This window comes from Alligator mississippiensis, chromosome 2 (genome assembly GCF_030867095.1).
Source record: "Alligator mississippiensis isolate rAllMis1 chromosome 2, rAllMis1, whole genome shotgun sequence".
Lineage (NCBI taxonomy): Eukaryota > Metazoa > Chordata > Crocodylia > Alligatoridae > Alligator > Alligator mississippiensis.
In genome coordinates, this window is record NC_081825.1 from 78489765 (window position 1) to 78503855 (window position 14091).

Genomic DNA, 14091 nt, shown 5'->3' on the forward strand with positions numbered 1-14091 from the left:
GATAGTTATGTGATGTGACAAGCCTCCCTGTTATTTCAGATCACTGTAGATTAGATATAGTGGCTCTTTAGGAATCTGCATTTCAACACAGGCAGCAAAATTTGGCACACACTCATCCCTAAAGAAATGAAAGCTGAAGTGATACAAACTGTTTCTAAGCATATATGTTTGAAGCAAGATATAATTGTTGCCAGTCCTTAGACAATCAAATCCCACTTGTAGTTCTAGTCCTATGTGTCTTTTTATAGGCAGCAATTTAATAATTTTACTTAAAATGAAAGGGAAGGCAGAGTGTTTGTGGAGCTCGGGACTGCTGTTGAGAAACAAGCCCCACTGAAGCAAAGTTGATGTTATAAAGGATTCCTGAAAATGTGTCCGAGTACTGGTCTCAGCCTAACCTAAGTAAAAGAGCCTTGAGGGACATGTTCACTGTTGTCTCCTCTGCCTGATTACTTTGCTTGGATTCTGGCAGAGCAGGAATGAATAGGCATGTCTTGATTCTTGGCAGAGGTTTCGGACACGACAGGAAGGCAGAATAGATATGTCCATAGAATAGAGTGCTAAATAATTTAGGAATCATTGCTTTTCCCCATCCTACACAAAGTCTCTGAAGTGAAATATGAAGCGTTGTGAACTGATGACCTGCAAATACGCTAAAACACCTTCAAGTCTTTACAAAGACAAATACTTTAAAGGCTACTTTAAAGCCAGATTGGTCACATTTTTTGCAAGAGTTCCAAAAACTCTATTCATGAACATTAAATTAAGCAAGTAGCTTTCCTGGTTTAAAAATAGACTGCCACAAAATAGATGAGATATTGATCCTGTTCTCATTTTCCAGCAATGAATCTAAATGCCTAAGCTTTTAACATAGGTGGTAAGAGTGAAAGAGGTAGCCTACCATTCCCTAGAGGAAAATAAAACCATGGTATGAATGCCAACAAGGTTCTAAAAGATCTTTTGGTTACAGTAGATTTTTAGTTGTGTAATATTATTTTTGCACTTCTAGTTTGTTTATTGGTACAGAATATTTTTACAGAGTGGAGAAGTGAGGAAAATCAATGCAGTCGACAAATGCAGAGAAACATGCTCTTACTAGCAACTTTTCCATAGAATTATTCTTCCTACTCTGTATTCAAATAGTGATAGCCACTTAGGGGCATCAAAGAACAAGGGCAGTGATGTGTTGCTACTAAGAGTTATTGATTGTTTATGAAGGAGATTCTATTTAATTGAATTGTAGTTTAATAGCTTTTGTAAATGCCACATAAATAGTGTCTCTGCAATAAATATAAATATCTAGTCTATATAGCCTTTATAGTTTGTGTAACCCTTTCTCATAACAAGGATGTTGGTCCAAAGTTTGTAAACTGGAATCAGGATGTCTCATGCCAGGGCATTAACATGTCACTGTACAGCAGTGTCTCCCAAACTTGGGTCACAACACAAATCAGGGTTGCGGAAGGGACCGCCCCTCTCTCTGCTCCTCCCATCTACAGGTCTCTCCTGGCTCATGGTCTGAGAGGCTCTTGCCACTGCTGCCCCATGCAATCTGAGCCCAGCCTGGGCTCTGCTGGTGTTGCCGGGCATAAGTGAGTTGGCAACGGAGGTGGGGGTGGGAGCAAGGTTCACGACCCAGATTTAGGGCTGCAGCAAGAAAAGGTTGGGAGCCACTGCTGTACAGCAACATTGCAATGGCACTGTGTTTTAGTACTTCCATAAGTAGTACTATAACTTGCCACAGCATCCCAGACAGCCATGTAGTCCATTGCTACATTGCTTTAGGGTGATATGTAGATATGCCCTCAGATACCTAAATTGTCCTATGTTATATATTCATACTCCTTTGCATCCAATGGTGGTGTCTCTGATGTTAGGCCCTTAGCATTTTAGGTGTCTAAATAGAGATTGAAATGTATAGATTTCATAGACATTAGGGCTGGAAGGGACCTCAGAAGATCATCGAGTCCAGCCCCCTGCCCAAAGGGCAGGAAGTCAGCTGGGTTCATAGGATCCCAGCAAGATGAGCATCCAGTTTGCTCTTGAAGGTGTTTCAGTGTAGGCGCTTGAACCACCTCCGGTGGCAGGCAGTTCCAGACCTTGGGGGCTCGGACAGTAAAGAAATTCTTCCTTATGTCCAGCCTGAAAGTCTTGTAGTAGTTTATGACCATTCGACCTAGTTGTCATCCCTTGGGGCGCTCTGGTGAACAAACGTTTCCCCAGATACTGGTGGTCATCCCTGATAAACTTATAGGTGGCCATCAGATCACCCCTGAGCCTGCGCTTTTCCAGGCTAAAGAGCCCCAGGGCTCTCAGCCTGTCATCGTAGGGTCTGCTTCCCTGACCTCTGAATATGCATGTGGCTCTTCTCTGGACTCTCTCAAGCTTCTCCACATCCTTTTTGAATTGCGGACCCCAAAACTGGATGCAGTACTCCAGCTGCGGCCTCACTAAGGCCGAGTACAAGGGGAGAATGACGTCCCGGGTATAGCTCTGAACCAACTCTGTGCTGGGTTTTTGAGATTTTTGACAACTATAGAGCAGTTGGTTCCCTCGTAGTTCAAGAATGCTTGAGTTCTATTCCTGTATGGCTGTTTTGGGAGAATTTACAATTCATTGTGTGGTTTTTTTTGGACAAGTCATTGTGCCAGTTCCTGCTTGTGCTCATTCCTAGGAGGGAAAGCAAAAGTTATACTGAGAATATTCAACTTAGAACCCCAGAAGCAATCGGGGAATGTCCTGGACGATTGGAAAACGGCAAATATAGTGCCCTTATTTCAGAAAGGGAGGATCCAGGGGATTACAGACCAGTCAGCCTCAACTCAGTCCCTGGAAAAATCATGAAGCAGGTACTCAAGGAATCCATTTCTAAGCACTTGAAGGAGAAGAAAATGAACATAGATTCACCAAGGGCAAGTCATACCTGACCAACCTGATTGCCTTCTATGATGAGATGACTAGTTCTGTGGATGTGGGGAAAGCAGTAGAAATGATATACCTTAACTTTAGCAAGATTTTTTTTTTTTTATATGATTTCTCACAGCATTCTTGCAAGCAAGCTAAGGAAGTATGGGTTGGATGAATGGACTGTAAGGTGGATAGAAAACTGGCTGGATTGTCTGGCTCAATGGGTAGTGATCAATGGCTTGATATATTGTTGGCAGCTGGTATCAAGTGGAGTGCCCCTGGGGTTGATCCTGGGGCCAGCTTTGTTCAATAACTTCATTAACAATCTGGAAGATAGGATGGAATACACTAGGGCTGTGTGAAATTTTGGCAGCTGTTTCATTTCATTTCATTTCATTTTGGATTCAGATGTTTCGATGGTTGAAACACTGAATCTGAAATAAAATGCAGGACTCCGAAACAGCTCTGAAATGAAACAGGCCATCTGAAACATTTAATAAATTTTCCAAAATGATTTGGATGTTTCCAAAACATTTCAGGTGTTTCGGAGCTGTTTTGGAGTTGGGCTTGCAGGGAAAAAGGGAGGGGGAAGAGAGGGAAGGACTGCTTTGATATTGATGTGTGTAGCTGGTCAGTGATAATGGTCCGTCCCTGAGGTCCCTTCCAACTCAGTTCTGGGGAAATGAATCAGAGGCTGGGGAGTTGAACCAGGGGCTGGGAAATTGAGCTGGGGGCTGGGGAATCAGGGGGTAGGCTTGTTGTGGGAGGCTTTTTGGACCCTCAGCTAGTTGGCAGACGGGGGGGGGGGGTAGTGTTCCCTCAGTGGTTGATCCTGCTGACCGGAAGTGGTGCAGCTGCTTTTGCTGGCATCCCTGCTCCCCAGCTGGCACCTGTGGGGGGGCCACTGGTGCTCCCACCTGTCCCCTGCCTGCTGACTTAACAGGGAGTGCGGCCTGGCAGGGGGTGCACCAGTGATCCCAGGGGATACATATGCACCCCCTATGTGTCGCCCCTTGTCATAGGCAGTTTTATGATTCCCTCTTATAGCTTATGACTAAAACAACATTGAAATTCCAAAACAGTTTCACCCAAAATGAAACGGGACAGTAATTTGAAACACTGAAATTAATCACTGCCCCTCTGAAATGCCGAATCTGAAACCCAAATGAAAGGCAGGCATTTTGCACAGCCCTAGAATGCACCCTCAGCAAGTTGGCAGATGACACCAAGCTGGGGGGAGAAGTAGATATGCTGGAGAACAGGACTAGGATTCAGAGTGACCTAGACAAATTGAACCTCATGAGATTTCTTTTGGTCCAACAAGGACAAATGGAAAGTCCTGTCCTTGGGATGAGAGAATCCTGTGCACCGCTGTAGACTTGTGACCAACTGGTTAAGCAGCATCTCTACTGAAAAGGACTTGGGGGTTACAGTGAACAATAAACTGGGTATGAGTCAAGAGTCTGTCCTTGTTTCAAGAAAGCTAACAGCATACTAGGCTGCATTAGTAGGAGTGTTGCCAGCAGTTTGAGGGAAGTAATTATTCCCCTCTGTTCTGAGAGGGGAATAACATGGAGTTGAACATGGAACAGGAAGGAAACAGAAAAGCTGCTCAAGAGCATTGGTAACATGGAAGTAGGAGTCCCTTCCTACTCATAGGTCAGTTCATAGTTCTCAACAACAGAACATCAGGGAGTGGGAGAGCCTGGATTTGGGAAAGCTATTTTTAAATGGGTGTCTGATGTCTGGATACATCCTTTTGTGAGTTGCAGCCTGTTGGGAAAGTATATGGGGTTATGACAGTAAGATTTTGTGTGCTAAACTTTTAAGAGCTCTTCATTTAGGAGGTATACATTCTATTTTCTCTGACACTTTCCCCCTCAGTCTGAATAAAATACATGCAGGTAAAGCTATAACATGCTTTCAGTACATATGGAGAATGAACTAGAGCTGTACTAGCAATGCCAAATTCCACTTTTAATGTTAGTTTCAATTAGTGAACTTCCCTTTTCTGATCTACCTGAAAGTTGAAAAGGAAGAATAAACTCCTAGGTTGGATCCAGATGTGGAGGCATGTACATTTTTGTGGGGACAAACAGCAGTGGCAAAATATGTGCTACTGCTACTTGTCCCCGGGGAATGCCTGTGAATGCATGCTCTGGTGTGCAGCAGGCTGCCCCAGGTTGAGTAGGAGAGGTTGCACCTGGGCTGGCCCCAGCAGTCTTGTCTGGGGTTCTGAGGGCCTCCTGGGGCTCCAGCAGTGATCTGGCAGAAGAGTGTGTGGCCGGCAGCCGGACTGTGGCTCCAGCTGGCCTGGCTTTGGTTTTGGGAAGTGCATGCTGCTGTCACATACGCCGCTCCGCTTTTTTTCTGCTGCAGGTTTTATTGGCACCAGGATCTCCCTGTGTCAAATGTCCACCCTGTGCTGCAAATTAGTCATGTGTGCAGCATGTGCAGTGTGTGCGTGCGCACACTCATCTGAATGTCCCCCTACACATCTAAGTAGATCTACTAAACTTCTAAGCTCCAGAGAGAGGTGGTATTTCAGACTCCGTAACAAAACAGGGCAGATCCATGCTCTTGGCAGCTTCAATGCACAGGGCAGTGCCTGCTGCAATGCTGCTGGCAGTGGGTGTGCAGCCATGTGCCAGCTGTGGCGGCAGCTATTTTTGCATCCCTATATTTGAATCTTACACCCTGCATCCAGGCACCAAGCATAAAGAGCTTAGGTGCCTGGATGCTACTCAAGATTTCAGAACCTATAGATTAGGCACAATTTGCATCAAGCTCTAGATGAACATCGGCATTACTGCCTATGTTTTTATAGCATGAACTGGTTACTTTAGGGTTCTTCTGGTTACCTATACTTGGATCTCTTAACAACTAACACTGCCATTGAGCACTACTCAGTTATCTCATCTGTAGCTCGCTTAATGCTCGAGTTGGTATATGCTATCAGAGTAAGTGTTCAGTAGTTATTCAAAACATCATGGATACTACGTTTGATTCTGAGATGCAGGTTGATTTACATGGATTTCCTCTCTCTGCCTTATTCCATATGCTCCAGCAGCTTTTATAATAAAAACACACAGTTCAGTCATCAGCTTCTTTATGAACTCGCATAGAATACTGTCATGAAAGTATATTTCCTCATATTCCCTCAGCTTAAAGTTACATACGTGAGACTTTTACTGAGGCAGATGATTGCATAGGTTTAGGAAGGTGTCTTGGCAAAGAACATTTCTTGCCATAGCTTTAAGTTGTATAGCTGTCTGTACATGTGAAATAACTGAGAAATTCAGAAGGATTCTGGTGTGGTGCAGGTTTATAAGGGCATATACTAACTGCAACATGCAGTAATTTATATGTGATTTACAGAGACTCAATCAACAGCTAAAAATGACTGCAACATGTTGCTGGCTACTTATGGCCCAAGATCTGTTTCAGTTGCTGATGACTGGAAGTACTAGCTATCTACAAACAATTCTCCCAACTATATGTCTTGTAATAGGTCAGGGATGTTGCTTTGAGCTAGTATAGTGCTTCTCTGTGCTACTGTGAGATCTCCATGCTGCAGAATATGATGGGGACCACTTCTGGATCGCACTCTTCTCAGGAAAACAAAGGAAGTAAGACTTTTTTTTATTTGTAACAGTGTTTAGCAGACATTATTTGGGGAACAAGAGTTTCTATATGTTTTTATCTTACCACTGTTTAGCTTCTAGTTTCTGTTTATCCTCTTTTGTTTTCTTGTTTGCTTGTTTTATAAGTTGTCTTCTGTAAGCTGCCCTGAGCCTTTGTTGGGAAGAATGCCATATAATTTGAATGAATGAATGAATGAATGAATGAGCAAACAGATTTAGTGCATGGGAGGGCTGGGGCTAAGGAATGCTTCATACCAAAAGAAGAAAAAAAAGTTAAATTAACAATTAATATTAATTACACACATATATTGACCTTGTTTTGGATCTTGCAAAAAATAGCTATGCTTGACAACGTACTTTGCTTTTACTAACTCACTTGTTGAGTGTAATTAAGCAGTGTCAAAGTATTTGATTAGGTAGTTGTCAGAACTATCTAATTATCTAACTAACTATGTGTAGTTTTGCAATGAGATTTATATATATCATAGAAGTAGGGTCGGAAGGGACCTTGTAGATCTTCAAGTCTGACCCCCTGCTTGGGCAGGAGGGAAACTGGGCTCAAGTGACCCCAGCCAGGTAGGCATCAAGCCGCTTCTTAAAGACCCCCAAGGTAGGAGCCAGCACCACTTCCCTTGGAAGTTGGTTCCAGATCCTAGCCACCCTAACTGTGAAGTAGTTCCTATGGATGTCTAATCTAAATGTACTGTCCAACAACTTGTGGCCATTATTCCTTGTTATCCCGGGGGGGCGCTAGGGGAAACAAGGTCTCCCCCAAACCCTTCTGGTCCCCCCCTAGTGAGTTTATAGATGGTCACCAGGTCCCCCCTCAGCCTTCTCTTGTGAAGGCTGAACAGGTTCAGGTCCCATAGCCTCTCATTGTAGGGTCTGCCCTGCGGTCCCCGGAAGATGTGGGTGGCCCTCCTCTGGACCCTCTCAATGTTGTCCGCATCCCTCTTGAAGTGGGCTGCCCAGAACTGGACACAGTACTCCAGCTGTGGCCTGACCAGTGTCGCGTAGAGGGAGAGGATCACCTCCTTGCACCTACTTGAGATGCACCTGTGGATGCACGATAAGGTCCGGTTAGCCCTGCTGACCGTGACCTCGCATTGTCAGCCCATGTTCATCTTGGAGTCAGTGATGACTCCAAGATCCCTTTCTGCCTCTGTGCTCTCAAGATGGGAGTTTCCCATCTTATAAGTGTGTTGCCGGTTACTACTGCCCAAGTGCAGCACCCTGCACTTGTCCGTATTGAAACGCATCCTGTTTTTGTTAGCCCACCCTTGCAACCTATCCAGGTCTTTCTACAGTCTTTCCCTCACTACTAGTGTGCCCACCTCACCCCAAATTTTGGTATCATCAGCAAATTTGAACAGGTTGCTTTTCACCCTGTCGTCCAAATCACTGATAAAGAAATTGAACAGTGCGGGCCTAAGGACTGAGCCCTGGGGGACAACGCTGCCCACTTTCCCCCAGGTTGAATATGACCTGTCCACCACCCCGCTCTGAGTATGACCCTTCAGCCAATTAGCAATCCATCTGACCATGTAGGCATCGATGCCACAGTCGCCTATTTTTTTTAATGAGGACGGGGTGGTCGACAGTGTAAAAGGCCTTGCTGAAATCCAGAAAGACTAATCCACGGCGACACCTGCATCCAATGCTTTTGTGACCTGATTGTAAAAGGCAATCAGGTTGGTCTGATATGACCTGCCCCTAATGAAACCATGCTGGTTGCCCTTGAGCATCATCCCCAATGCCGGCCCATCACAGATGTGCTCCTTGATGATCTTCTCAAAGAGTTTCCCCAGGATTGAGGTAAGACTGATGGGCCTATAGTTGCCCGGGTCCTCCCTCCTCCCTTTCTTAAAGATGGGGACCACATTGGCTATCTTCCAGTCATCTGGCACCTGGCCCGAGCACCATGAGCGCTCGTAAAGCTGTGCCAAGGGCCCAGCAATAACCCCTGCTAGCTCCCTCAACACCCTGGGGTGGAGATCATCTGGACCTGCTGACTTGAAAATGTCCAGCCCCTCCAGAAGCACTCTAACCCGGTCCTCCTCAACCTTAGGTCTTGAGGCATTCCCCTCAAGTCCGTCTTGAAACATGGTGGGGGAGTCCCAGTCCCTACACAAGAAAATGGAGGTGAAGAATTTGTTAAAGATGTCTGCCTTCTCCTCTGGCACAACCACCAGATTGCCCAGCGCATCTTGCAGGGGCCCCACATTTCCCGGTGCCTTCTTCATCCTCCCTATATATTTGAAAAAGGACTTTTTATTATCTTTGATCTTGGATGCTAGTCCTAGCTCTATGTCCGCCTTAGCTTTCCTAACAGCCCCCCTACAGGCCCGAACAGTGGAGGTATACTCTTCTTTGGAGAGAGCCCCCCGCCTTCCACCGGGTGTACACCGCCTTTTTGGCAACCAGGCGTTCTCGGACTTCCTTGGTGAGCCAGGGAGGCTTTCAGGCACTCTTGCCCCCCTTGCTTCTTGTTGGGATTGTCACCCCTTGGGCCCTGAGTATCGTCACCTTAAGGAATGACCACTCATCTTGGGCACTGAGTTCCCCTGCCCTCGAGAACCCCAGCACCTCTCCCACCAATCTCCTCAAGTCGTTGAAGTTGGCCCTCTTGAAGTCTAGGGCTACCGCCTTGCTTCAGGCCCTTGACACCCTGCGCTGGATGATGAATTCCAGCAAGCGATGATTGCTATCACCCAGGTGGTCAAGGACCTTGAGCCCCCTTACCAGATCATCGCCTGTGGCCAGGACCAGGTCCAACAGGACATTTCCTTTGGTGGGACTGTGTACCTCCTGGGTTAAGTGGAGGTCCTGTATCTCGGCCAGGAACCTCCTGGAACGGTCCAACCTGGTTGACTGCTCCTCCCAGCAGATGTCCAATAATTTAGATCACCCATGACAACTACATCCCTTGCCTTAAGTGCCTTTGCAAGCTGGCCCGAAAATTCCTGATCCAGCTCCTCCCCTTGGTTGGGGGGGTCTGTAGTAGACCCCAATGGTTAAATCCCTCTCCCCACGACCCCCTTGTATCTTGACCCAGAGCACTTCAGCTTGCCCCTCCTCTGACCCCATTTCGCTGGCAAAAGATGTGTATTGCTCTTTGACATAGAGCACCACACCCCCTCCCTTCCTTCCTTTTCTCTATCCTGCCTGTAGAGCCTATAGCCCCTAATGCTAACTGCCCAGTCATGGGATGAATCTCACCACGTTATAAAATAAAATTTAGTAATATACCTGATTTAGATGCAGCAGATGAGTGAAGGGGAGACTGTTCCCAGAGTAGGCTGAAAAAGAAAAGAAAAGGGGGACTCCAGGGGTTTTCAACTGCCCTGGAGATGGTGCCCTGTTACAAGGTACTGAAACACTTCACTGGAAAAGGCACCTATTCAATCAAATCTTCATTTAGAGTAGCTAAAAACAGGTTTTCAGGCAATTTGATTTTTCTTTAAAAAATCCCATGAAAGAAGTCCCAAGAAAAATAATTTCAGACTTTTTGGAATACCTTCATTTTTACTGATCCCAATTGAATGTCAGTCTCATTGAGCAACTGGAAGGCTTTTGAGATTGATGGTGCCTGGGAAACTTTTGTCACGCAGACTGGCCCAGAATCGGAGGCCCTAGAAGCCTGTTTCAGAATGTCCATCTCCTAACTGCAGAGAACCTGGAAGCCTTCTAGACTGTTTATTGGAAGTGAAGTTGAAGCAGGGGCTCCCATGGCTTTCAAACTCCATTTTCTATGGACAGAGACTAGGGCTCTGTCCCAAGGTGTACAACCAGAAATGCCAGAGTTCCTGGCCTTGGGGCAGTCCCCCTGGTGGGTATGCCCCAGAATCACAGACGTTTGAGCTGTGCAAGCTGGCCTGGTCCAGGAGCTGTCAGGCTTTATGACTTTTGGGCATACCTACAAGAATCCTACATAAGAGTTCATTTTTATTGTAGCATTTACTCTCTGCCGCAGTGTTATCTGTTTCAGAAAAAGCAACAGTGTGCCTTGCCCCTGCCCTATGTCAGAAGCCAATGTTACTGCAGAAAAAAAATGGTCTCCAAGTTTTTAGAGATGTCTTTTATTTAAATAAACAGTAACAACAGGATAGGGGGATTAATATATCCAAGTTTAAAGCATGCTACTCTATAGCAAAGTGATCTAGGAAGTTATTAATCTGTAGCCCTGGAATTTTTTTTTTAAATCATCCCAAATGAATGCCTAATTTTATTTTACCTTCAATTAAAGTAGTTTGTGCAGTTACACTGAGCAGCTGACTGATCAGATAGAAAAGGCAGAGAGAATCTCATTTTAAAACTGTAATTTAGATAGGAGAGGCGTTAACCTGGGGGGGGGGGGGGGAGGGGGCGAGCTCACACAATAAGGTGGCATTTGAAGGACTGCATCTTTCAAATTTTAAAGAAAGTCAAACTTTAAAGGGGGCAATGACACAGGATGTTTCTTTTGAACAGCTAGGCTCTAGGGTTATAGTAATATAGATCTCTTGTTTTATACTATTAGCAATATTCCATTTCCCTGTCTTGTAGTAAAAATGCTTGAATTTTCACAAAGGGTCCAATCCTATAAGCAGGCAAATGTCATTGAGATGGCTTTATAGTAAAAAGTGAAGATTATGTCAGGGGTAAAATTAGGGCATGAGATATTAAAATTATGAATTCTTTTATCATTTCTTACAGTTGCTATGAAGGGACATAAAAGAAGCACCTCTTGGGTATCATATGCTTATTTTTTTGCCAGCTTGCACTTCGCTCTTCAGAATTCTTAAGGAAAAAAATAGTTCTCTCTTACACAAGAATGAGACACTTTTCTGCTTTTCAAAGGCTCCATTTTCAGCTTTCAGTTCTCACAGCAAAAAATTCTCTCAGAAGGCTATTAAACACAGCTCTTGATTTCTTAAAATATTATATTACTCTTGGGATATCTGTATCTTGATAGATTTGCATCATTAGACATGCCTAATGAAATTTTTCTCTACTAAAATAATTGCAATGTGTAATACATTCTAGCAAAAATATGCACAGAGCTGTGAAAAAGCAGTGTTGTATCAAGGGGTGGCAATTAAATTCTATGAAATAAAATTTCTCTTGAGCTTTAATAGAAAAACTGCTGTTTAAATAGTTGAATGTCACGAATAGTTGACTTAAGATATGTTTGTGTAGCTGCTAAAATGTTTAGCTCTTTTTAACTCAAGGTGTTTAATTTGCAGAGCTCAAGTGATAAATAAGATACATATTCAGATGTTTTGAATACAGAAGGGTTTTTGTGCCTCAAAGCTTACAAAGAACAATTTTTCCAACTATTTAGTTGTTCTAATAGAAGTATCAAATTTACCCAAAGAATCTCATCTGTCTATGTCCTCAGACCAACACGGCTACAACCAACACCTCCAAAACATGGAAGATATTGAAGTTTGCTGTTTTGAAATGGAAACTTCACAACATGAAGCTATTCCATCCAGGAGAACACAAAACAACAACGGACTCTCCCAGGGCTGAAGAAGGATGTTTATGCCTGAAAGCTTGCAAAGAACAATTTTTTCCAACTATGTAATTGGTCTAATAGAAGAAATTACATTTACCCAAAGAACCTTGTCTGCCCACGTCCTTAAATTAACCTGGCTACAACCAACACCCCCCCACATTGGGGTGAAATTCATCTGAATTCAATGGGACACTGACTTTATCCCAGGTTCAAATATGTGACAAATCTCACACTTTATACACAAAAGAAAAGATGCATGTTTTTAAGGCATCAATTCTGGAAAATTTATTTGGGCAAAATTGAAAGTGCTGAGAGTTTTGCCTGACAGAGAACTGAGGGTGTTTTTACATATGCTCTGAGAGTGAAGGGGTAAAGGTACTTTAATTAGAATGGATCTGAGAGCTGCTCTAATTAAAGCGCCTGCAGCATCTTGTGTATCAGGGTGCCTGTGTTTCAACAATGTGCTTCAAAAATGGCGGTGAGGGTGCTTTATCTAAAGCTCATCAAATGAGCTAATTACCACACTAGCAGACTCGATTAATGGAGTCTGCTGCACTGCACTGTAATTACAGCACGTCAGAGCAGCCTTCCAGCATGTGCAGGCACCCTGAAGGACTGGGACCTATTTGTAGGTTCGAGGAACTTTATTCCAGCAGCTCTGAGGTCATAAATGAAGATACACAAAAGTCTTAAACCAATAGCTTTGTAAAGGAAATTGAAAGTGCAGCAAGAAAGAAGTCACAATAATTAGAGTTTCATTAAGGTGACAAATTCTCCATGCTCTACTTAACGTACAGAAGAAAAGCAAAAATATTTCATAGATTTCATAGACATTAGGGCTGGAAGGGACCTCGGAAGATCATCGAGTCCAGCCCCCCGCCCAAAGGGCAGGAAGTCAGCTGGGGTCATAGGATCCCAGCAAGATAAGCATCCAGTTTCGTCTTGAAGGTGTTCAATGAAGGTGCTTGAACCACCTCCGGTGGCAGGCTGTTCCAGACCTTGGGGGCTCGGACAGTAAAGAAATTCTTCCTTATGTCCAGCCTGAAATGATCTTGTAGTAGTATATGAACAAGCAGAAGAACATATTCTCTTGGGATTTCACTTGCAGAAATAGTCTCTCTAAGAAATTGACTGGCATAGAATATAGCCACACTGCCCTGAGAAACAATGCAGGAATATTGAGCAAAAAATAAATTTTTGTTCTGATCAGAAGTTCTGTGATGAGCAACAGTCTCCATTAACAGCGTTGTTTTTTTTCAGTGCATCACAAAGAGAGTTTCTGGGAGGAGATATGCTTCTAGAACTAAACAGAGAGAAAAAGATCCCTAAATGGTGTTGGAGTTGGAAGGAAAAGAGCATTGTAATAAAGGAAAAAACACATTTTGTTCCCGTTTCAGCCTGTTATTCTCCTATTTTATCCTGCTTCATTAGTAGTCAATAGCTGCTATTTGAGAATTGGAAAAGAACATAATGCATTTAGCCAATTATGTGGTGCTCTACACAGCATGATAATGAGGTACTGCTATTACAAATTGTCATCATACTTACGAAGTAGTATAGATGGATTTTTCTATTCCTGACAGCTGCATTTTCTATTCCTTAGTTAATATTTGTAAGCTGAGTAAGATGGGAGCAGCACCATTGTGCAGATCTCTAGAGGTTTTTTGTTGCTGTTGTTTATTTCTGGAGAAACAATATAGCAGCTTATTTATTATTTTACGTACTGTGTTGCATTAGGCACACAGTACTGAAAAGACATTTGAAATAACTTTGCATTCTTCACCTTATAACTGTACTTGGATATCAGGTAATGCTGAATTTTTTTTGGAAGACGGAACTAAGGATATCTTCAAAAAACCCCCAAACAAACAAACAAAAAACTCCAGGAAGAGCCTGAAGACATTTATACACATCCTCTGGGAGTGGAGGGGGAGGGGGCACTCTAATTAAAGCGCCTGAATCATCTTGTGTATCAGAGTTCCCACACTGAAAAATTGTTGTGGGAGTGCTTTAACTAAAGCTTGTTGAACAAGCTGTAGT

At 43.8% G+C, this 14091-nt stretch overlaps 1 protein-coding gene across 1 annotated transcript in view; it reads left to right on the forward strand.

Moving 5' to 3' along the window:
• LOC109281622 (uncharacterized) overlaps positions 1-13431 on the forward strand; it is a 305799-nt gene extending 292368 nt beyond the window's left edge. Inside the window, exon 9 of the mRNA XM_059721869.1 lies at positions 11932-13431. Within this exon, the coding sequence (XP_059577852.1) occupies positions 11932-12065 (134 nt within the window). The 3' untranslated portion in view covers positions 12066-13431. The remainder of the gene's footprint in view (positions 1-11931) is intronic.
• Positions 13432-14091: the final 660 nt, after the last annotated feature.